The following is a 24,713-nucleotide window of genomic DNA, read 5'->3' as shown; positions in this document are numbered from 1 at the left end:
CCATTCCCTTCCGCTAACTTCAGGGGCCAGGAATAGACACTTTCAGTTTCCTCAGGCCTGCTGTGCTGCCTCGCTGGCGTTCGCAGCGCCCAGGAAACCGTGTGCCAGCAGGGGCACAGGCGCAGCCAGCATGGGGCGCCCGCGGACCTCCCAGTGAGCCAGCTGCCGGGAGCCGGAAGTGTCCCGGGTGCTAGGACTTCCAGGGGGCCGGGAGCCGGGCAGGACCGGAAGTGTAAGGGGCGGGAGCGCGCCGGGCCGGAAGAGGCCACCGGCCAGAGGAGGTCGGGGAGTTCCGGTGCCAGGAAAGAAGGTAGGGATTTAAGTTCTGGGTGGGGCGCGGGTCCCACAACCGCCCGGAATTTGCCTCCTGGCTCCGCTCTGGAAGCTAAGAAGGGGCACAAGAAGTGGAGAGAGGGAATGGGGGGGGGGCGGGGGGAGGAGCGCGCTGTCGCTCGGGTGGGAAGGAGCCGGTGCAGCCCTGACCCGCTTGCGGCAGGGTCAGCGAGGCCCCTGCGGTGCTTCGCCCCCGCCTTCCCCTCCGCAGTCACCGGCCCTCTGGGCCTCCCATAGGTCCAGCGGCGGGTACCGGCCCCCAGAGCGAGGGCGGGCTGTGAACTGGCAGCACATCGTGTTTCCGCGGGGGCCCCGTTCCGCTTACGCAGTGAGCGGCTGGCATGGGACTGAGGTCGGTCCGCGAGCGCGGTGCTCCGGAGACCCGGCTTCTGGAAGGTGCTGCAGCCTGCCCTTGGGGCCCAGAAGCAGAGTAGGGAGGCGCGGGATCTGGAGTCTGCAGGACCTGGCTGCGAATCCAACCAGCTGATTTCAAACTTTTCTGTGATCTTCTGCAAGTTAACTCAGTCTCAGTTCCTCGTTTGCGAAATGTACTTAATATGCACCCCAGGGTGAACTAAATTTGTCCACATAGACTGCAGCAGTGCACTTGGGAGGCGTCTTAGGGTGTAGGAATCACTAACGTCAGTGAGTTTTGACAGAAATGAGGGTGCATTGGCAAAGGTGTGCCCCGTGGCCATACAGGTTAGGAGGAGGGCCTGCTAATATTTTTTCTTAAATTGTAAACAGCCATCTGAATGAGCAATATATTATCACATTGTGATTCAGAGAGGACTATCGCTGACTACTTTTTTCTGGTCATGCCTCTGCTTCAGGAGCTTGTGGCTTGATTCCCAAGTGGAAGGTAGAGACCTAGGCCCTCTGAGTCACAACTCCATCTCTCTGGGTGAGGACTGAGCTCCAGGACTGCAGAGTGGAGGCAGAACAATTGGGATAGGAAGAAGAGAGGCCAGACTAGATCAGAGTCTAGCGTGGGCTTCAGAGTCTACAGACTGGCACAGTTATGCTTCCTGGCCCCTATTGCTGGTTCAAGTCTGACCAGTCAGAAATATCTTTAGCTTAAGGGTGGGGTGTTGGCCAATGAGACTTCATTGTGAAATAAAATGCCCTCAGTTTCATGTAGCTGAGCCACCACAGAGGAGTGGAGAAATCGAGTTGACCAGATGAGGGAGAGGCCATTAAGAGGTATTTTAGGGATTGGATGGGTTGGGCACCCCAAGGACTGGCATTGGAGGTGGTAATGAGAAGGAACATTAGGGGCCTCCGCCTCTTTCCTTCCTTTCCTCCTGTGCTGAGTCAGTCAGCACAGAGGCTGCAGGCGGTATGTCTGATTGGCTCTGGCTGCGTGTGGGGGCACCGCTTTGCGGAGGTCAGAGGGCTCTCTCCCGAGCCGCTCTTATGCCCACAATCACATCTGCCTGATGTCTGTGAATGGCCGTCTGAGTCTCCTGGGCCCTGCTCACCTTTTGGTCACCTCTGGCCTACCCTGCACCTACCGGTAACTGCTTGATGACTGGAGGTATTGGAATTCACTGAACTTTATTGTTCTTTGTAGGAATCAAAGATCAACCCGCACTGAGGACAAATGGACCTGTAATTCCGGGTGTGACGAGAGAACGGGATTTACCTTCCTGAATTAAAAAGCAGGTCATTAAGCTTGGGCCCTGACTTTTCTTTGTGAGAAGGCACAGAGATGGAAACCTTACAATCCGAGACTAAAAAGAGGGTCCTTCCTTCATGGCTGACAGCCCAGGTGGCTACAAAGAATGTGGCACCAGCGAAGGCCCCCAAGAGGATGAGAATGGCTGCAGTGCCGGTGGCAGCAGCAAGGTGCGACACCCCTGGTTAGATGACTCCTGCGACTCTGGCGAGTGGAGCAGGGACCTCCACAACCTGGGTCAGGTCTTCCAGCGTAGGCAGAACAACAAGATGGGCGAGTGTTTCAGTCTGATCATCTCTTGAGCTTTTAGGAGGTGGAGGGGCTGTGGGCAGGAGGCAAAACGGGTTAAACTTCGAGGACAGGCACCCGCTTCTGCCTCTGGGTGAGTGCTCTGCCGTCAGCACACACAGAGTGGGTTTTCCATGTCAGCCAATCTCTGATGCCAGTTGTCCAAAATGCCAGTCTCGTCCTTTACGACAAACATGGTAACATCAGATGGGTGAGATCAGTGGTAGGGTCTGTTCTCCTGAGTGGTGCCTGCTCCTCCTGTGGACAGCCCTTTAGGGATGGACAGATGAGCAGCAGCTGCGGGGCCAGCAAGAGATCAGGAACTGGGGAGTGAGTGAGTTGAATGATGGTAATTGCGTGGGGTGGGGTGAGTCTCCAGGCTGCAGCATCAAGTGGGCGGGGCCCCAGCACTCGGTGTTCCCCTCTCTGGCTCCTCCTCTAAGGTTTCCTGACTGACAGCCTTCCCTTGTGACTGCTGCCGCCTTTCCCTAAGTCTGGTCCTGCTTTCAGGTTCCTCTCAGTGCAGCCTCGGCCTGAGGTCCCCTTCCTCTTGCATCCACGCGTGTGTTTCAGAGGCGGCAGCCCTTCCCTACTTCCAGATCCTTGTAGGGCAGTTGGTGGAGTGTCGGAGGCACCCCGGTGTTGCCTCCATGAAGCCCTGTGCCAGTCACTGGGCTGCAAGGCTAAGGAAATTGTGTCCGTGTCAGAGAAAGCTCCTCACCTCAGAGGTGTTGGTGCCTCCTGCGTGGTGGGAAGGTGGTGGGAAGAGGCCCTCTTGCTCCTGTTTTCTTTGTCCTTGTGAGACCTGAGAGTCTGTGTCATCTGTGCCTTGCATGTCTTTGTTTCAGACTCCCTGCGACGAGGACTGTGTACTGCATGAATGAGGCCGAGATAGTCGATGTTGCTCTGGGAATCCTGATTGAGGTAAAGTCAGCCAAGCCTCTTACTCATGACCAGAAACTCCGCATGAGCAGAAGCTAGACTAGGCGCTTGGTCACCGTCAGTAAGAGCTGCGCCCTCTGTGGTAGGCTGCCTCTTCTTTCTCCTGCCACTTGCCTTGCTCTTGTCTGGGCCATGCTCCCCAGGCCTCTCCCCATGTGGTTGTGCGCTCGCGGGGTGAGTCTTTAGGGCTAGATGCCTGGGAGGGCGTGCGTGTGTTAGGGAGAGCGTGACTGCGTGCTAGTGTGTATGTGGATGGGACGTGAAGCCTTTACCTGTTTGTGTTCTTGGAAAGGTTCCCAGTTGGGTAGGTGACTTCTTAACCATTGCCCCTCTCCTGAGCAGAGGCTGCTGAGCTTTCTGGCTTCCTGCAGTAATAATTGCAGTGCCTCAGAGTTGCACAGCATTCTGCAGTTTACCCAGTGCCTTGAAAGCATATGTGATGTCATTTGGGCCTTGCAGTAACCCTGTGGTGTGGGGCTTTTCCTAGTGCTAAGGCATGGGCCCACACACAGGTTTTGTATCCTGGGCTCCTTCCATTCTGTCACTGGCCCTTCTAGACATGTTTCTTCCATTTCTTTTTCCTTTCCCCTCAGCTAATCCTCATGCCTCTGCTTGCTTCTCTCCCAAGTGGGTCCTGGTTTCTTCCAGAGCTGTGAAGAGGGGGTACGGAGAGGAGTGGGGTGAAGAGAGGGTAGGTGCTCAGGATATGGGTGCATTGCCCGGCCTGATCACACTGGCTTTGTAGTTGCTTCTGGATATATCCTGCATGCGTTACTGACAGACAGACCAGCATGTTAGGGAAATGAAACGTATGTTGAGCCTGCCGTTTCCTGTACTCCGCAGAGCCGCAAACAGGAAAAGGCCTGCGAGCAGCCGGCCCTGGCGGGTGCTGATAACCCAGAGCTCTCCCCTCCCTGCTCCTTGTCGCCTCACACAAGTTCTGGGAGCAGCAGTGAGGAAGAGGACAGTGGGAAAGAGGCACTGGCTGCAGGCCTCAGTCCTTCCCAGAGGCCGGGGGATTCCAACTCTGCCTGCAGCAGGAGTCCCAAGGAGGAGAAGGAGGAGGAGGAGGAGGAGGAGGAGGAAGAGGATGTGTTGAAATACGTCCGGGAGATCTTTTTCAGCTAGGGCATTAACTGTGCACTCAACTTTCTGCTGAGAGCAGCTGGAGGACAGCTGAGCTTCCACTGGCGCTGCTGGGCCACCCGCCTGTGGGAATGGGGCTCTCTGTGCTCCTACCTTCGTGCCTTCTTGGGCCTGGCGGATTCACGTCAGGTCAGAAGTCCCAGGACGCTCCAGGCCTTGGGGCTGCCATTCTGAGTGTGCGGAAGGCAGGACTCAAAACAAGATCCCATTCGAATCCCGCTGGATGTACTGAATCCTCTCCCAGCTCTGAGGCTCTGGAATCCCAACTGTCTGTATTAGTCAGTCACCAGGTTCCAGGGAAAATGATGTCATTTGGTGGTCCAACTTACTGGAACCAAAGAGACAGAACTTTTCAAAGAAAAGGATCACTGCCAGGTGCACTGGAATTGCTAGTTTAGTCCACATGATCTCTCCTGGAGGAAGCCTGTTTAAAAAATAGTTTCCATCAATCAATGAGCTCCCACCTCTCCAGCCAGCCTAGAAAGCAAACAAGCTGCCCACAGTTCTCTGCCGTGTCTGGGAGGTTGAGGCCACAGTGTTTGGACTGGTAAGCCAGACAGGCCTCCTCCCCCAAGCTGCTACCTTGCTTTCACCTGTACCTTGGTCCCTGGGCAGCTAGTTATAAAGCAAGAGGGACAGGAGCCCAAAAGAGACACTAAGGACAAGAGATCACACCAGAGTACATGTTTCTGCCTTTGTTTTCAATGTGGTTTTGGTCAGGAATAGATGAGTGAATCATTTGCCATACGGGTTTTCCAATACACAGGTGCTGGAAAATACACACAACTCCCCAGTGCTTAAGTTGTACTAATGTCTTTCCCAGTTCCGGGTTGAGAAGTGGAGGGTGGCAGCGTTTGTATGTGTGCAACCGTCCAGTCCTGATCACACCGAGGATTTGGTGTCCTCGAGGGTCTCATCATGGGAGCGATTTGCTAGCTGATGCCTCTGCCCTGACTGGCTTCAAGTCCAGGGAAGCTTTGAAACAACCAAGGCTTGTCTTTGTGCTCCATGTGTCCTGTCTTTGTTGAGTCACTCAGAGATCACTCCTGGACCTCTGGGGTCGGAATCCCAGTGACGGCTTATGGCGGCCCACTCACCATCGTAGGCTGAGCAGAAGCTCCTTAACCAGGCCCCCAGAGGCACTGAGGTGCTTGCTCTTTTAATATCCTCATTTGTTTCCATAAGTCTTTGCTAGGTTTCAGTTTGGCATTTGGTGAATCAGCCTGGAAATCTGACCTCATGACAGGAATCACCCCCTTTCCACCCTCCTGAAGCTAGAGGAAGATTTGCTCAGACCCATTAATTAAAGCAGGAATTGGTATGACAATGAGCTGCATGGTTTTAGGGAGTCCTTGGGAGCCTTGGAAGTCATGAAGGACAGACAATCCTATACTGAGAAGCCTCAGGTGCCCTGGCTGCCCTTGCTGCCCCTTGGCCTCTTTAACACGCGGGCCCCACCTCCTCTGCAGTAGGTTCCATCTCCTGGAGCTGGAGATCAGTGTTAGCTATAAAATGAGATGGCTGAGCAGATGTGCCACCTCCGACCATGGTTGGAACTGAACCCTTGCAATCACATAAGCCTTTAGCAGCTCTCAAGCTCGCTGTAAGCCCTCTAAGCCCTTAGAGGGAACATAACCATGGCCATAAGCAAGAGGATGAGTAAGGCCTGGGCGCTGCCCAGAGCTAGAAACCCAGGCCCCAGGAGGGAGAGCCTGACCCACTTCCACACATAGGAGAGGAAGAGGCCCAGGCCGCCAGCCAGCAGCACGGAGGACATAGCCAGGAAGCCCACCGCTAGCTGCCACAATCTGTCATTACCATTGCACCAGGCTAGGAGGAGAGCCTGGAAGGAAAAGAGGGTGAGGACCAGGGCCCCGTACACACCAAGCCTGGCCAGGGCCAGGCCAACCGGAGGCACCCCCAGGGCCTCCAGCTCAGGGAACTGGTGACACTGTAGGGTGCCGGCATCCTCATTCCACAGGCAGAAGTTGTAGAAGCCTATTCTCAGGTTGGGCAGGTCAGTGAGGTTCCCAGACTTCCAGAAGAGAGCGTAGAACATCAGGCAGATGACCACAACTGTGAGGACAATGACGCTCACGAACAGCAGCTGGTCGCCCCACCGAGGCCTTGGCCTGGCCATCTCTCCTGCCCTCTGCGGGGGGACCTGTGGGGAGGTCACAGCAGTCAGTCTATCTCTGCCTCGCTTGCCCCGTGTCCTCACAAGCTCATGTTCTCCCTTTGGCATTTCTTATAAACCCGTGGCAAGCTTCCCTCCTACCCCGCCCTCCACCAAGGACCAGAAATCTGAGGTAACCTTGTGCCAGGAACTATTTGCTAATAAGTCATTAGTTGCCCTCTGATTTGAGGTCTGGAGGAAAAGTCTCTCCCAAGCACCTTTGAAAGTGTGAAACATCTTCAACTGAGTGAAGTGCTCTTTAGCCAAAGACTTTGCTTCAGTCCAAATACAACAAACCATTGGAAACAGTGAGGGGATTTCTCAGATCTTTTTGGAAGGTGGGTTTTGACTGAGGTGAAGGGCAAGGCCCACCCTTAATGGGGACCTGAAGGTGGAGGAAGCTATTGGTTTTCACCACAGCTGCCGAGACAACCACCTGGGGAGCTGTAAGAACTACCCATTGCTGGGCCACAGATCAATCACAGCCCAACTTCCGTGCTTAGGGCTGGGCACTGGTGTGTTTCTGAAGCTCTGCAGCTCATTCGAAGGTGAGCCTGGGTCAAGGACCACTGACACACCCACTCTGATTTTACCTAGGGTGCTCTGGGAACTCATTAGTGGGTCAAGACAAGATGTCACCTGGTGATGAAATCCCATCATATACTCATTACTTTAAAAACTAACACAATTTTTTTCCTGACAATGGTAGTATATGTTAATTATAGAAAACTTAGAAGTTTTTGTTTGTTTGTTTGTTTTTGAGGTGGAGTCTCGCTCTGTCACCCAGGCTGGAGTGCAGTGGTGTGATCTTGGCTCACTGCAACCTCTGCCTCCCGGGGTCAAGCGAGTCTCCTGCCTTAGCCTCCCGAGTAGCTGGGACTACAGGCACCCACCACTATGCCTGGCTAATTTTTGTATTTTTGGTAGAGATGGGTTTCACCATGTTGACCAGGCTGGTCTTGAACTCCTGACCTCAAATGATCCACCCACCTTGGCCTCCCAAAGTGCTGGGATTACAGGCATGAGCCACTGTGCCTGGCCAGAAGATATTTTTAAAATAGTAATAAAAAAGATAACCTTTTATCCCACCATACACATAAAACCACTGTTAATAGTCTACCAATGTTTTCTTCCTGTGCTGATGTATTTTTACATAATCATGGTGTTGAACATAATGTTTTTCTCTAGATTTAGTAAACATTTTTCAAAGCTGTTAAATGTTTTTCAAAAACACGATCAATGGCTATGTAATAGTTCATGTGGAATCATCCATTACACTATTATTAGACAAATTGTTTCCACTTTTCACCATTATAAGTGGTCAGTGAAGATGCTGTGTGAATCGTGTTTGGAATCTGATTTTTCTCAGGTGATCTACCTGTAAGTGCAATAATTGGATCAAGGGTAGAAATATCTTTTAGTGATCTTACTAAATACTGCCTAACTGGCCTACAGAAAACTTGCTAATCATAGTCCCTCTAGTTGTATATAAAAGTGCCGACTTTGTTATACTCTTTTAAAAAATTCTTTTCACTCCTTTTTAAATCAGAAGGGCTTTGTCCCGTTGGCCTCTGAAACAGTGATCTGCACACTGTACCTTTACATATGTGTATTTTTCAATATGGGATAAGGTTTGGCTGATATGGTTTGGCTGTGTCCCTGTCCAGATCTCATCTTGAATTGTAGCTCCCATAATCCCCACATCCTGGGAGGGATCCAGTGGGAGGTAATTGGATCATGGGGATGGGTCTCCCCCATATTGTACTCATGGTAGTAAGTCTCATGATATCTGATGGTTTTATAAAGGGCAGTTCCCCTACACATGTTCTCTTGCCTGCTGCCATGTAAGATGTGCTTTTGCTCTTCCTTTGCCTTCCGTCATGATTGTGAGGCCTCCCCAGCCATGTGGAAATGTGAGTCCATTAAATCTTTTTCTTTACAAATTACCAGGTATCTCTTCATAGCAGTATGAAAATGGACTAATACAACAGCATTCACACCGAGAAGTGACTAGGAACACAGAGCTTCAAGCTTTGTGAGGCACGAGGTACTGGGGCCATGATACCAAGGGGCCTCCTGGAAGCCCTGGCAAGGAGTCCCAGGTGGTGTTCAGCAGCAAAATGAGTTGTGGCCCTGGAAAGGGACCTGAAAACTACACAGCCCTGATGATCAGCTTCTGAGGAGACTCCTCTGGGGGAAAAGCCCCCTCCTTTTTCCCAGAGCTGACTGGAAGGTCTGTCCCATTCGTCCCATTCCACACACTGCATTTGTTACAGGAAGGGACCAAGTCGGGGAAAAAACATGAAACAGGCTGAGAGAGAGGGCGGCTCCATTCAAAGGACCTATGCCAAAAATGAGAATAAAGATTGACCAGCGACTTCTTTGGTAGAGACCTGGGCACCCTGGCCAGTGAAGAGCTGGGGCCTGTGAGTACAGCAAAGGTGGGGTCCACACTGCCACCGCCTCCCCTCAGATGCCGCTGCTCTGGGCTCAGCAGCGCTGGGCAGTCTGCCCAGTCCTGCCCATGGCTTTTGCTCCAGAGGAGCCCAGTGGGGACAGTCAGAGTGGAGGAGTGAGGGGCTGTCCCAGCGGAAGCCCTGGCTGCTGCCTTGGGTGGCACTATTTCTCAAACTCTCTGGAGGCCCCAGAGGGCCAAGGGTCTGAAGACGGGTTTGAATGGAGTTGAGAGATTCTTGGAGCAATGATGCTTGTTACAGAAGGATTTACTGGGAACTGAAAAGGTGGCATTAGTCTGGGATGATAAGGAGTTTTAACCCTTTGAGTCCATGGTATGGGAAAAATTGCCATCGGAAACATATTTTGTATGGTTTTGCTTATTTAGTAAATGTTTGTAAAAGCCTATATCTGTGCTTTTAATGGGTTTGGGTATTTTAGGGTGTAGAATAGATTTCCAGAACTTCTCTGATTTATGACGTCATGCTGTGGAAAAGAAGGTTTGACTTCCTCCATTGTTCAGGACCAACTGGGAAGGGACTTGGGGATGCCTTTGTTTAAACACTCCCTCTCACTTTTCCCATTTGAATTCTGTTACACTGGGGTTCCCAAAAAAATTATTAAACATTTTGCTTTGAAAACAGAGCTCCCTTTTTAAAAATTAATGTGGCTTCTCAGGGGGAGATTGCATCAGCCACCTTGCGGCAGCTCCTATCAGGTGCCAGGAGCCTTTGTTTTGACTTCCTCATTTTCTCTGAACTGACTTTTAATGTAGAGCAAAACAAAACGAGCCAAGAAGCCCAGGACCAGGCATATGGAGAAGGTGGTGGCCCCCCAACCTTTTTATATTCAGTCTCAGCTCCTATGAGGCTCGCCACCATCTGGTGCGACTTGGAACTTGAACTTGGAATTCTCTAGTGAGGCCCAGCTTCCACTCTTGGCTTGTGCAGTCCAGCACCTGCTTAGCTGCTCAGGCTGTGTATGAATACATTCCCATCTGCCCATCCTCAGCCACCCCCCAGCTCCTAAATTCCTACCCTACTTTCCGCTTCTCTAAATCCGATCCATGCAGCATGAGCATTCCTGGGCTCCTTCAGCCCACACTCTGGTTTAGCTCTAAATTAGGATTTATTCTCCACTCCAGTGTCACATCTCTGAGGAACAATCTTCATCTGTTTTGTTATTCTGATACACAGTAGGCACTTTTTTTTTTTTTTTAAATGAGTGAATGAAAATGCTACATAGTCTCCCTGAGTTCTTTCATGTACAAATCTTGGTTGCACATTTTAGGACAGCAGAGCTGCTTGAGGGAGAGCTGTGTTTAATGTCACATGTATGTTCAGCACGGTGCTGGCGTGGCCAATCCATGCTTTCTATTGAACTATGGACAGACTTCAGGAACTTGTGCATGGTGAGGGTGGAGGTTAGTGCTCGCTTCTTTCCCTAAACTTTGTGCAGTGACAGCATATGGATCTTTGGTTGGAAACCCCAGGCCTACCCTGGTTTTTGTTTTTTTCTTTTCTTAAACAATCCTGATAATGACACTTCCACCACAATGAGCTTATAAATGCCCTTTAATGGTAAGCCAGTGTTTCCTTCAGAGAGCAGAGGGGAGACTGCTGAGTCACTGTGACCATTTTTAGATAAACTTTTTCCTGTTTATAATAAAATAACACATGCTGATTGCAGGAAACTGGAAAATACATGAAACTGCAGAGAAAAGACTAAAAGTCATCTATACTTCAGGTTGTAGAAATAACCACTCTGAACAGCACACTTCTTTTTACAGTATTGTTTTACACCGTTGGGATTACATAAAATATATGTTTGTATCCCACTTCGTGAACGTCATTCTACGTGAACTAGAAATGTTACCTAAACACTATTTTATGGGCTGCATATAGCTGTATCAAAGTTTATGGTTTATACATAGATGCTTTGTAACATTATTTTGTTATGTTATGAATGCTATGGTGAATACTTTTGTGAATCAACTTATGTTTCCACCAGCAGTTTCAGCGAGTGCCTGTCTCATCCCATCCTCCCCAGTATTGCATATTCTTGAGGCTTTTATTCTTTGATAATGACAAATGATGAATCAGTGATAGTTTTTCTTCATAATGAGTAAAATTTAACATTTTCAAGTGTTTATTGACCATTTGTATTTCTTCTTTTATGAAGTGCTGTCAGTTGTTTTGCTATTTTACAAATAATTTTGAGTTTCAGTTTTTGTTTGTTGGTTTGTATGAACCCTTTAAAAATAAAGGCTGTTAGCCTTTTGCCATCGTAGTTGTGACAGTAAAGTATAATCCTTTCCTGCACTAGGTCCTCTGGACCAAGATGCAGATTTAGACTCCAGGTCAGCATGTAATTTGACCACCGTCACTCGAGAGTCACAGCCTGAGCAGGGCCTTAGGAGGGAGATGATTTCTGCTTAAAGGCGACACAAATTCCTAGTTAGGGAAATAGAAGGAAAGTATTCTCAGGAGATTAAGGCAGCTTTTTTGTTTGTTTGTTTAAGCATCTCTAACATTTTCATACCAATAAGGGAGAATGGGATGGGGGCTGAAAGAGACACAAGTATTGTATCATTTAATTCTAAATTATGTATTTGTCAGGTTCTTATTGAAAGAGTGAAATTTTCAAAAGGATCAAGATAGCCATCTAAACGCAGGTAGTATGTGCCTCCACCATGGTGAGAAACCAGAATAGTAAGTGGATCCATTTTGAACAGATTGTCTAGGAGAGAATGCTAGGATAAACCATAAAAGATATGGGAAACATGAGAAGTTAGGAGAGGGTTTGAGGCAGCTTGCCCAGCTGGGAACTGACTGAGAGTCGGGAGAGGCTCCTGATGTGGGGAAACAGTAAGAGAGAACCCCCTAGGGCTCCCAAACAAACTTCTACAATCTTGGCCATGGAAGGAAACCTTGACCCCCTGGGCCAGGGCCTGGGCCCGACATTCAGAGCTGCCTAAACATTGCACAGAGGCATTGCTCCAGAAAGGAAGCCAATATAAAATCTCACATGCATCTGAACTTGGAGCAGCCTCAGCAGGGTGCCATTTTGAGAGCTTAGATACTGGGACTCGACAGACATGGCTCTTGCTCCCGAGCTGCTCCAAGGAGGGAGACAGGAGAGCAGGTGCTCCCATGCCCCCCTGGGAGGGTCTGCTGCCCTTCTGTGTGTTGCTATTGAGACAGACGTGAGTAGACACCTCTCCCCACAACTTTTCCGCACTGCTTGTCTGGGAGGGACACTATGATCCCAGGCCCAAAGTGGCATTTTGAGAATTTAATGCTGGGCTACATCCCCCTCCCAGCCTGAGTTTGGGCTGATGAGGCTGCAGCTGCCTCCTGGCTAAGAAAGGATAGGGAAATCAGGCCATCCTACACTTATCTAGGACAAGACCCACTGCCCTGCCGTGGGCTACTGTGAGACCAAGTTGTGCCTGGCCTGTGTGTTCCACAACTTGTTGCCAATCCTGCTTGCTTTTAAGGTGCTCCACCCTCTCTGGTCTCAGGCTCCATTTGCTATTTTGAGAGTTTAATTTTGGGCTGCACCTCTCCCTGGAACTGAGATTGGGCTGGTGCAGCTGTAGCTGCCACCCATCCAAGGATTAATAGGGAAATCAGGCTGTGCTATTGTGGGCGGCAAGCCACCCAGGTGCCGAGGCAGGAGACCGAGGGCACGAGCTGTTCCAGTATAATAAAATATATAAAATAAGAATAGTTATACTAGATACCGATAATAGATATGATTATATGTGAATATCATTAATCATTAGTTTGTAACAATTACTCTTTATTCCAGTATTATAATAATCCTCACTCTACAATCATAACCTAGGAAAAACCAGGCCATACAGAGATAGGAGCTGAGGGGACATAGTGAGAAGCGACCAGAAGACAGGAGTGCAAGCCTTCTGTTATTCCCAGACAGGGCCACCAGAGGGCTCCTTGGTCTAGCGGTAATGCCAGAGTCTGGGAAGATGCCCATTAACGAATGGACTGTGGTCTAGCGGTGGTGTCAGTGTCAAGGAAAAACATCCGCTACTTAGCAGACTGGGAAAGGGAGTCTTCCTTTTCCCGGGGGAGTTTAGAGAAGACTCTACTCCTCCACTTCTTGTGGAAGGCCTGACATCAGTCAGGCCTGCCCGTAGTTATCCGGAGGCCTAACCGTCTCCCTGTGCTGTGTTTCAGTGGTCACACTCCTAGTCCGCTTTCATGTTCCATCCTGTACACCTGGCTCTGTCTTCTAGATAGCAGTAGCAAAATTAGTGAAAGTACTAAAAACCTCCAATATGAAGAAATAGTGGCGTAGGCTGTGTCCTCTCTCGCTCTCTGTCTCTCCCCCACGGCTGCCAAACAGGGAACGTCCCCCTGTCCAGTGGACACGTGACTCACGTGACCTTGTCAATCATTGGAGATGACTCACATTCCTTACCCTGCCCCTTTGTCTTGTATCCAATAAACATCAGCATAGCCTGGCATTCAGGGCCACTACTGGTCTTGCATCTTTGTGGTAGTGGTTCCCTGGGCCCAACTGTCTTTTCTTTTATCTCTTTGTCTTGTGTCTTCATTTCTACAATCTCTCATCTCTGCACACAGGGAGAAAAAACCACTGACCCTATGGGGCTGGACCCTACACCTATGCACATCTAGGTCAATACCCACTGCTCTGCGACATGCTGCTGTTGAGACTGAAATGCGAGCAGACCTCCTTCCCCACAGCTTCTTGCCCATGCTGCCTGCCTGGAAGGAGCCCTGCCCTCTTTGTCACAGGCCCAAGGTGCCATTTTGAGAGTTTAATGCTGGATTGTACACCACTTCTTGATGAGTTCAACTTGATGTGGCTGCAGCTGGTGCCCAGCCAAGGAGGGACAAGGAATCCATGCTCTCCCACACATACCTAGGACAATACCCAGTGCCTGCTACGGGTTGCTATGAGACCGACTCAAGTAGACCACACTCCCTACAGTTTCTTGCCCATGCTGCTCACCTGAGAGGGGCCCCACCTTCTCTGGTCAGAGGCCCACAGCTGGCACCATTTTGAGAGTTTAATGCTGATTCACAATCAGTCTGAATGTGAGGCAATGTGGCTGCAGCTGCCACCCAGGTAGGAAAGGGACAGGGAAGACCAAGCTCTCCTAAGCACACTTAGAACAATGCCCACCACCCTGCCACAGGTGGCTGTGAGACTGGAGAGTAACTAACCCAACCCATCACAGCTTCCAGCAACACCAACATGGACTGCTTGGATCCCAGTTGGCTGCTTCAACACTGCTACAGCCATCACTCACATGACACCACCTGCTCAGGGGCTAGAGATCATGCCCACACACTAGGCTCACCACTCCCACTACTAGCTTCTAAGCAAGCCATGTGGAGGCCTAAGAATCAGACCTTCAGGACCCACTAACCACCAGAGCCAGCATAAGCTGCTGTGGGGACTAAAAATGGCACACTCACCCCACTGTTGCCACCACTGGGGCCCAAAGGCATCCAAGTTGGCATCCAAGTCCCCAGCTAAACTTCTGGGGACTTAGTCTCAGCTACTGTACTCTATCCCACTGAGGAGATCACAGAGACCACTGACCCTAGGTACTGCCGAAGAATTCAGAAAGATTACACTGCTGCAGGCATCCAAAATCAAAGTCAAAGTATCTTAATCAACAACATACATACATCCTCAGGAAAAAATTCCCCCTTATGAAAGCAATTTCAAAGAATTGGAACAAGCAACTGCTACATCAGATGCAAAGAAATCAATTAAAGGATACAGGAAACATGTAAAAGTGGAGAAATATGACACCATTATATTAGTCTATTTTCACACTGCTGATAAAGACATACTTGAGACTGGGAAGAAAAAGAGGTTTAATTGGACTTACAGTTCCACATGGCAAGGGAGGCCTCAGAAACCTGGCAGGAGGTGAAACACACTTCTTACATGGTGGCAGCAAGAGAAAATGAGGAGGAAGCAAAAGCGGAAACCCCGATGAACCCATAAGATCTCATGAGACTTATTCATTATCATGAGAACAGCATGGGAAAGACCAGCCCCCATGATTCAATTACCTGGGTCCCCTCTCACAACATGTGGGAATTATGGGAGCTACAATTCAAGTTGAGATTTGGGTGGGGACACAGTCAAACCATAACAATCATCAAAGGACCACAACAACTGTCCAGCAGCAGCAGATCGCAATCAAAGAGAATTCTTCAAAATGCCACATAAAGAATTCAAAATATTGATTTTAAAGAAGCTCAATGAGGTACAAGAGAAATCTGAAAACTAATACAAAGAAATTGGAAAATTAATCCAGGATATAAATGAGAAGTTTATCAAGGAGATAGACATCTTAAAAAAAACAAGCAGAAATTCTGGAACTAAAAAACTCATTGAAGGAAATACACCATATTCTCAAAAACTTTAATAGTAGACTACACCAAGCAGAAGAAAGAATCTCAGAACTCGAGGACAGGAATTTTGAACTAACACAGTCAGACAAAAATGAGGAAAAAAGGATAAAAAAAGAATGAATAAAGCCTTTGAGATTTCTGGGACTACAAGAAGTAACTGAACTTAAGAATTATTGGTATTTCCGAAGGGGAAGAGAGATTAGAAAGTTTGGAAAACATATTTAAAGAAATAGACATCCAGATACAGGAGGCCCAGTGATCCCCAGGAAAATACACTGCAAAAGGACCTCACTGTGGCATATTCAAAATGTCTGAAGTCAAGTGAAAGAAAGAATTTTAAAATCAGCAAAAGTGACTAGTCACCTATAAAGGAAATCCCAAATCCCATTAGACTAATTGAGGACTTTTCGGCAGAATCCTTACATGCCAGAAGATAAGGGGATGGCATTTTCAAAGTGCTAAAGAAAAAGAAACAAAAAAGCAAAGTGTCTGTCAACCAAGAATTTTGTATCCTGCCAGAATAAGCTTTATGAAAGGAGAAATAAAGTCCTTCCCATACAAGCAAATGCTGAGGAAATTTGTCACCACTATACTGGTACTACAGGAAATGCTCAAAAGGATCCTAAACATTGAAATGAATGGTGTTTTTAATTATTTTTGATGCAGGGTCTTGCTTTGTCACTCAACGTGGAATGCAGTAGTGCAATCATAGTTCACTGCAGCCTTGACCTCCTGGGCTCAAGCAGTCTTCCTGCCTCAGCCTTTTGAGTAGCTAGAACTACAGACACGTGTCACCATGCCCAGTTAATTTTTAATTTTTTTGTAGAGACAGGAACTTGCTATTTTGCACAGGTTGTTCTTGACCTCCTGACATCAATTAATCCCCCTGCCTGGCATCAATTAATCCCCCTGCCTAGCATCCCAAAGCACTGGGATTAAAGGCATGAACCACCATGCCCAGCCAAAAGGTTGATATTCACCATCACAAAAACATACAGAAATATAAAACTCATAGTTTGTATAAAACAATCATGCAAAGGAAGAGAAAGGACTCAAATGGCAACATGACAGAATTTCATCAAAACATAAAGTCAAAAAGGCAAAGACAAATGATTTATAAAACAACTTGAAAATAATGTAACAGAAACAAAGTCTCACAGATCCATATTAACCTTGAATGTAAATGGATTAAATGCTCCACTTAAAAGACACAGATTGGCAGAATGGATTAAAAAAACATGATCCAACTACATGTTGCTTACAAGAAACTAACCTTACCCATAAAGACATATAGACTGAAAACAAAGGGGTGCAGAAAGATATTCCATGTAATTAGAAACCAAAAGCAAGCAGGCATAGCTATACTTATGTCTGATAAAACAGATGACTTTAAATTAAAAGTAGTAAGAAAAAAAGATAAAGAAGGTCATTGTGTAACGATGTAGGGATAAATTCATCAAGAGGATATAACAGTCCTAAATATATATATACCCAACATTTAAGCACCCAGATTCACAAAACAAGTATCACTAAAGAAAGAGGTAGACAGCAATACGATAATTGTAGGGGACTTTAACACTCCACCCACAACACTTGACAGATCATTGGGACAGAAAATTAACAAAGAAACATTGCACTTAAATTGAACTTTAGACCAAATGGACTTATAAAACATTCTACCCAACAACTACAGAATATACATTATTTTTGTCAGCACATGCAACATTCTCCAAGATAGATCACACGTAAGGCCACAAAAGAAGTTTTAACAAACTTTTTAAAAATTGAAATTATATCAAGTATCTTCTCAGACCACAGTGGGATAAAACTAGAAATCAATACCAAGAGGAACTTTGGAAACTATATAGATACATGGAAATTAAACAGCATGCTCCTGAACAATTACTGGGTCAATGAAGAAATTAAGACAAATTAAAAACATCTTTGAAATGAATGCAAAACCACATAGTACTAAATCCTGCAGGTTACAGCAAAAGAAGTGCTTAGTGGGAAGTTTATAGCATTAAATGCCTAAATCGAAAAAGTAGAAAGATCATGAATTAACAACCTAACATTGGACTTCAAGGAATTAGAAAAGGAAGAAACCAAATCCAAAGTTAGCAGAAAAGAAATAGCAAAGATCAGAGCAGAAGTAAATGAAATAGAGACAAAAAATTTACAAAGGATCGATGAAACTAAAAGTTCATTTATTCTTTGGATCAATGAAACTAAAAGCTGATTATTTGAAAAGATAAACAAAATTGATAAACCACTAGCTAGACTAACCGAGAAGAGAGAAGATCCAAATAAACACAGCCAGAAGTGAAAAAGACATTACAACTGATATCATAGAAATACAAAAGATCATCAAGAACTATTATGAACAACTACATGCTCACAAACTAGAAAAACTAGAGGAAATGGATACATCACTGGAAACACAAAAACCCCCAAGAGTGAACCAGGAAGAAACAGAACTTATAAACAGACCAATAATGAGTAGTGAGATTGACTCAATAATAAACTCCCAAGAAAGTTTAAGACTAGATGTATTCACAGCCAAATTCTACCAAACATACAAAGAAAAACTAATATGAATAATCCTGAAACTATTACAAAAATCAAGGAGGAAGGAATTCTTCCTAACTCATTCTCTGAGGTCGAGGTCACCCGATACCAAAAACCAGACAAGGACACAACAGAAAATGAAAACACAGCCCAATATCCCTGATGAATGTAGATGCAAAAATCCTCAGCAAAATACTAGTAAATCCAATTCAACAGAACATCAAAAAGGTAATACACTATGATCAGATGGGATTTATTGCAGGGATGCAAGGATGGTTCAACATATGCAAATCAATAAATATGATACCCTGGGTTGCTGGATTGCATAGTAGTCCTATTTTCAGTTCTTTGGGAAATCTCCATACTGTTTTCCCTAAAAGTTGTACTAATTTGCATTCCCACCAACAATGTGTAAGCATTCCCTTTTCTCCACATCCTTGACAGTATCTGTTGTTTTTAGACTTTTTTTTTTTTTGGAGATGGAGTCTTGCTCTGTCACCTAGGCTGGAGTGCAGTGGCGTGATCTCAGCTCACTGCAACCTCTGCCTCCCAGGTTCAAGCGATTCTCCTGCCTCAGTCTCCTGAGTAGCTGGGACTATAGGCACGCGCTACCATGCCCAGCTAATTTTTGTATTTTTAGTAGAGATGGGGTTTCACCATGTTGGCCAGGATGGTCTCAATCTCCTGATCTCATGATCTGCCCGCCTTGGCTTCCCAAAGTGCTAAGATTACAGGCATGAGCCACCACGCCTGGCCTAGACTTTTTAATAATGGTCATTATGACTGGTGTAAGATGGTATCTCATTGTGGTTTTAATTTGCATTTCTCTGGTGATTAGTGATGTTGAGCATTTTTTCATATGTTTCTTGGCTACTTTCTTTGGAAATGTGTTCCTTTGGAAAATGTCTGTTTATTTCCTTTGCCCACTTTTTAATGGGGTGGTTTTTTCTTGTTGAGTTGTTTGTGTTCCTTGTAGATTCTGGATATTAGTCCTTGGTCAGATGCATAGTTTGGCAGCCCCTTCCCCACCAGGCACCACCAGCAGCAGTTGCTATCATGGCCCTGAGGACTGCCTCATGGAACTTACATGTTTTAATTTTGCTGCTGTTAAACATTACACACTTTGCAGATTTTGCAGAGTAGAATATTAAAAGAAAAAAACAGGTAAGCCATTGGGTTCCTAGGGCCTTTCTTTTCATAATGATTTCAGAAAGCCAAAGGGGACCAGGGAGGGAAGAACTTGCTTTGATAAGCCTCTTTGATCAGTGGAAGGTGTCTGAGAAGGAATCTAATTTTAGTGAGAACTTATTAATAATTAAAAACAGACCTCAAAATCTCTTGAGAATTTACTATATGCCAGGCTTTGTGCCAAGCACTTAACAGGCATTATCTTATTAATTTCTTATAACCGTGTGGGGTAGAGTTACTGTTTTCATCTTCATTTTCCAGAGAAGAAAACAGGCCTAGTGAGGGTCAATAACTTGCCCAAGTTTGCACAGCCAGTGAATGGTGGAGCCTGTCAGGCTGCATTGTTAATCACCATGAGGATCTACCTCTAACTGGGGGCCTGGCCCTTTACATGCATTTACTCATTTAATCTTCACAACACCCTTGTGTGGACATTATTGTCACTGTCCCCATTTGATGTAGTGAAGATAGTGTGGAATACTGGTTCTGAGCATGGACCTTGACGCTATGGCTTCTGGGTTCAAGACCCTGTTCTTCCATTCACCAGCTGTGTGACCTTAGTTACTTAACATCCTTCTGCCTAGATGTCTCATCTGTAAAATGGCTCTAATTATATAACTTATTTTGTAGATGTTACAGAAATTAAATGAAGTAATTTGTGCATGGCACTTAGAACATGACCTAGTAAGTATTATTTAAATTATTACTACCATAGAGAGAAAACTGAGGCTCAGAGAAGTTAAGCCCAGGCTACCAGCTTGACAGTGGTGAAATTCTAGGAAGACAAATAGTGCCAGGGTTCATTCCCAGAGATGAACTCTAGGAAGCTGGCCTCATTTATGTTTGGTTGTGATGACTCCAGGATGTAGCTGCCCTGTTGAGAGGTAGCACAGTGTGGTGGTAAGGAGCATGGGTTTTAGAGCCAGATGACCTGGGAGCATGTTGCTGTTCTGCCACTCACAAGTCATGTGACCCTGGCAAGTTACGTAGCCAGCCTGAGCCTCACATCCTCATCTGTGATGCGTCAGTTGTCACGTTCCTCATGGGCGGTTGTGAGACTGAATGAAGTTCACTCACATACAGAGGGCTTGGGGCCTGACACAAACTGGGTCGATGTGTCTGGTCTGGTCATGATGCTGAAGCAATAATAGCTCAGGGGGATAAACGGGATTTGGTGGAGAGTCAGGTAGAGATGGTTGGGTGTGTCACCTGAATGAAGAGAGGAGAACTGGGAAGGAAATGTTAGCAGAATAAAGCCGGGGCAACAGAACTTGCCAGGGCATAGAACAAGGGTGCAGGTTTACTTGTTGGAGGCCACCAGTCCTGGCTAAAATATTTCTGGTGGAACACATTGAAGATCATTGTGTTCATGGTTTGGGTGTGGCTGTCACAAAAATAAAAAGGGAAGAAGAAAGGGAAATGCGTCATTTTTCCTTTGACAGAAACATGAAGTCCAGGTTCTAATTTTTTTTCAAAACAGGGCTACTGCAGTGTTTTTCAACAGCGTATATAGGTGGTGGCAGCTCCTGGATTTCACAGTATTTTCTGTGGACAGCCATCCCAACCACCAAGTTTTTTATGAATGCTGTGATGTTTTGATTTTCTTAATTATTCTATGTAAATAAAACAGCTTTATCAGACGAAATAGGACTATACCATGAGACTGTAACATAAAGTCAGAAGCATGAGTCCAGGCACCCTGTTAACAAGCCACTGAGATAGCTGTTTAAATGATTCCATTAATATTAGTTAACTGGCTATTTGTGCAATTGTTTTGTTGACTATTAGCTCTCACTAGCAGATAATCCAAGTGGGAACAAAAGTTACAAAAAGTTTAGAGGGAGAAGAAGATCCTTAAAAATGAGAAAATGTCTACAAATGGCCCATCCTAATTTGTTTGTTTGCTTGAGACAGAGTCTCGCTCTGTCGCCCAGGGTAGAGTGCAGTGGCACCATCTTGGTTCACTGCAATCTCTGCCTTCCGGGTTCAAGCAATTCGCCTGCCTCAGCCTCCCGCCACCACGCCCAGCTAATCTCATTTGGTTTCTGTTGGCAGGACTCCATGGTCCAGTTTATGGGCAGCTAAGATTCACAAGATTCAGTGTTTGAGAATCAGTAGTACCAGAAACTAGTGATTGCCTTGCCTTTGGCTGTCAATGGTTAGTTTTCCTGCTCCAGCCCTCTCTTCTGCAATTACAAAGGCAATTTGCCATCCACTTCGACTGATGGGGTCAGCATTTCATCTTGTAACTTTATTAGTGAAACATTTTGGATGACTGCCTGAATCAGAGGCCCTGGGGAATCAGTGCCAGGACAAACCAGGTGCCTGCTCTCATTGAGCTTGTACTCTAGTTCGGAAGGCAAACACGAAACGTATTTTTTAAAAGATAATTATAATTTTTCAAAAGCTTTGGGAAGGAAATAAACAGGGTGAGTGAGGGAGAGAAACTGGCAGGAGGAAGTGATGACTAGATTATAACGTCGGGGAAAGCCTGTCTTCAGAACAGACATTTGTTTTGCATCCTGAAAGTGTTCTTCATTAACTAATGTTGAAGCAATTGATTAGCTAACTAGAAAAGAGAAATAAAACTATTTTAGGTCCTCATCTCACTCCACATACCCAAATAAATTTCACATGGATCCAAGAGTGAAAGGTAAAACCATAAAAAGAATCAAAGATCTGGAAAAAAGGATATATTTGATTTATGAGTGAAAAATAAAATTTGGAACTTAAGAGCAAATGGAAACTACAAAGAAAGAATTGCACAGGTTTAACTATTCTAAAATCTAGATTTCTATTCACCAAAACAACATAAATATAATTAGAAGTCAGTGAGCATATGGAAAATACCTGTCACAACTATGAAATGACTAATGTACTTAATGTTTAAAGTGTTTATGCAAACTGTGAAAAAAGATTAAACCTCATTAAAAATGGACAAATATGAAGAGATAATTCACAAATAATGCAAAGTAGTTAACTAACATGAAAAAAAAAATTCTGTAACTTTTTTAAAGATATGCCAAATAAAGTAACCTGAGTTTCCCTGTCAACACTGCAGGTAAAAACACTTGATGATACCAAAAGTCTACGGTAAAACTGGCATTCTCACACAGTGATGGTGGGTATGAACATCTGTACACACTTTCAGGGAGGCAGATTGGCAATACACATTAAAAACCCTAAAAACAGTCATATCTCTTTGGCCCACTTTTATAAATCTGTCCTAAGATAGCAATCAGAAATCCAGTCAATAATTTATACATAGGAATGTTCAGCACAGCATTACTTTTGGCACAAAATGGGAAGCGGCTTGAAAGTCCAATATTAGAAGTCAACTATGACGTATCAAGGATAAAATACTATGCATCTTTTAGAAAAAGCAGGTATAAAATCACTCTACATAGTGTGCCTACATCCATATAAAGAGGCATAAGAGAAAGAGACTAAAGAAGTATTTGAACATGTTAATGTTAGCTGTGGTAGCTCTGGGTAGTGACATTACAGGCAATTGTTCTTCTCTATTTGCATTAAAATATTTTTAGAATTATGGGCTACATTTATAAAAAAAAGAAATTTATAAAACAGACAATCAAAACAACCTTAGTAATTAGATAAAGCAGGGACTAAGCTGGAAATCAAGTTGAGAAAGGGGAATATGTGCAAGATTGAAAAAATATCTCATGGTCCGAGTGTCAGACCTGAGATTTTGGGGAAGGGGGTATGGGAAGTTAATATTGAAAAATGCTCTTCAGTTATCATGAGGGAAGAAAAGAAGGAAATATGTGTCTTTTCCCTCTTTCAAAGGAGGCAAAGAAGCATAGTGGAAGTTATTAGCGAAACTAAGCCCACATTAAAAAAAAAAATCTCTTAAAATATGCACCAAGAGAACTAAAATACCACCATGGATTTCCATTGGGGCATGAGAAGCAATCTGGTCTAATAACTAATACAAGATCTAAACATCTCTTAGGTCCTATTCTTTGAGGCAAGAACACAAGTTTTTCTGTTGATATTAATTTTCGGTGTGTATTTTAAAGTTTTATGATGTGTTCATAACTACCTTTGAATAGTGGTTTAGTTAGTGGTGGTCGGTGACCTGCTTTTGTTTGCCTGTTTCTGATGAACAGTGTGTCGCACCAGCCACAGCCATGTCCTTGTACACACTGTGTGCAAGACTCTGCTGTGCGTAGTCAGCCCTGCATCATTTCTAACCAGTTACACTGGCCTTACTTTAATCATCTTTGAGGCCAGAGCTACACATGTTGATGCTGCAGAGTGGAAGGAAGGAGAGCAGAGAGTAAAGGGGGTAGATTATGTAGATTATACAGACGTGAGGGAGGGAAGGTCAGAGATACTGAACAACCAGTGAATTCCCCTATGCGGATTGCCAGAACGTGAAATATCTGAGAAGAAAACAAAATTGTCTTACAAGGTAGTGGACGTCTGGGTAAGCTGTGATGCTTGCAGGATCAGTACTTACAGAAAGCAGGTGAAGAGCCCACAGGAACAATGAAAAGGAGAAGCAGGAAATTAGGGTTGGTTATTTGAATCTTCCTTCTCGCTGGCTTTCTAATGTCAGACTCCAGAAAGGAGGAGTGGAAGGGAAATGGCAGGAGGATGCAGTCTTGAGCTGGTGCCCTCTCGCATTCACAGTTGTGCCTAGTAAACAGCTCTCTGAACTTTGGTACATTTGTTCTGACTGATGTCACTATCAGCTGATTTCACTTTCGTTTCCTAACTTGCCAGTGACCCATGACTTTTCAGAAATGAGGTATGTAAACAACTTTTTATGACATCATGACATACTCTTTACTTACACTGTAGCTGGCAAACCAGCTGATTTAAAGAGCCAGGAAATGTCTTGATTATATCCCACAATAATTCCAGAAAGGGAAGTAGCTGAAGAACTCTCGAAGCTCCCAGTGATTTAAACTGCAAGATAAACACAACCCGGAATTTTATTCAGAAGAAACCCCTCAGGATCATCTGGTCCAAGCTCTCAGCCAATGTGGCAGTCAGGACCCAGGTCACCTCCTACTTATTCTCTTGGGAAGCAGCTATGCTGTCTGTCCCCCCATCACCTTTCAGAGATCAGTTTTGTAATGATGACTGGGCTTCTCTGGACACAAAATTTTGTGTCCTGAGCATTCTCACTAGGGTATTTAGGCCCATGTTGGAGCAGCCGGAACATCTATTTTATTTCAAAATAAGAGCAGAACAAAGCTTTTATTTTTGTAAGCATTAGGGCTCCTGGCCCGAGTTTAAAAATTGCTTCCATTGCTCACATGACCAACTGGAAATTTCAACTGTGGGTTAAACTTGGTTACATGAGTCCGCTACCTAGTGCTATTGCTGAATCCTTCAGTGGTTCTCTTCTGCTTCCCTGCCCTTCCTCCAAAGGAGGAGTTCTTTGAACTGCTACATTGCCCTCCCCCTGCCCCTGGTTCTTTTAAACTCAAACTCTAGAAAGAGGTGATGGGATCCAGGTGGAAAGAAGAACAGAGGCTTTGAG

The 24,713-nt window shown here is 45.7% G+C and overlaps 2 protein-coding genes and 1 long non-coding RNA gene across 10 annotated transcripts; 2 read left to right on the top strand and 1 right to left on the bottom strand.

The window, feature by feature from the left end:
- Positions 1 to 166: 166 nt before the first annotated feature.
- On the top strand, positions 167 to 5,184 carry CYREN (cell cycle regulator of NHEJ). Of its 8 annotated transcripts, none has more exons than XM_023190082.3 (4): positions 167 to 310; positions 1,907 to 1,998; positions 3,148 to 3,223; positions 4,085 to 5,184. In XM_023190082.3, exons 3-4 carry the CDS (start codon positions 3,176 to 3,178, stop codon positions 4,367 to 4,369), a joined length of 333 nt encoding a protein of 110 aa, XP_023045850.1. In that variant the 5' UTR covers positions 167 to 310; positions 1,907 to 1,998; positions 3,148 to 3,175; the 3' UTR covers positions 4,370 to 5,184. The 8 variants fall into 8 exon arrangements, with proteins under 8 accessions (XP_023045850.1, XP_023045847.1, XP_023045853.1 ...); XM_023190079.3 differs by having other exon boundaries at positions 1,907 to 2,181; XM_023190085.2 differs by lacking the exon at positions 167 to 310 and adding an exon at positions 637 to 729.
- On the bottom strand, positions 5,068 to 23,935 carry TMEM140 (transmembrane protein 140). Its single transcript, XM_023190078.3, has 2 exons — positions 23,682 to 23,935; positions 5,068 to 6,551 (listed from the first exon to the last, which is right to left on the bottom strand). Exon 2 carries the CDS (start codon positions 6,525 to 6,527, stop codon positions 6,000 to 6,002), a length of 528 nt encoding a protein of 175 aa, XP_023045846.1. The 5' UTR covers positions 6,528 to 6,551; positions 23,682 to 23,935; the 3' UTR covers positions 5,068 to 5,999.
- On the top strand, positions 6,394 to 11,164 carry LOC111524782. The gene is made up of 2 exons (XR_002725869.3): positions 6,394 to 7,111; positions 8,514 to 11,164. It is a non-coding gene; the product is annotated as an uncharacterized LOC111524782 (long non-coding RNA).
- Positions 23,936 to 24,713: the final 778 nt, after the last annotated feature.

The sequence above is a fragment of the Piliocolobus tephrosceles genome, chromosome 8 (genome assembly GCF_002776525.5).
Source record: "Piliocolobus tephrosceles isolate RC106 chromosome 8, ASM277652v3, whole genome shotgun sequence".
In the NCBI taxonomy this organism is placed as follows: domain Eukaryota; kingdom Metazoa; phylum Chordata; class Mammalia; order Primates; family Cercopithecidae; genus Piliocolobus; species Piliocolobus tephrosceles.
This window is presented reverse-complemented; position numbering and strand designations above follow the sequence as displayed.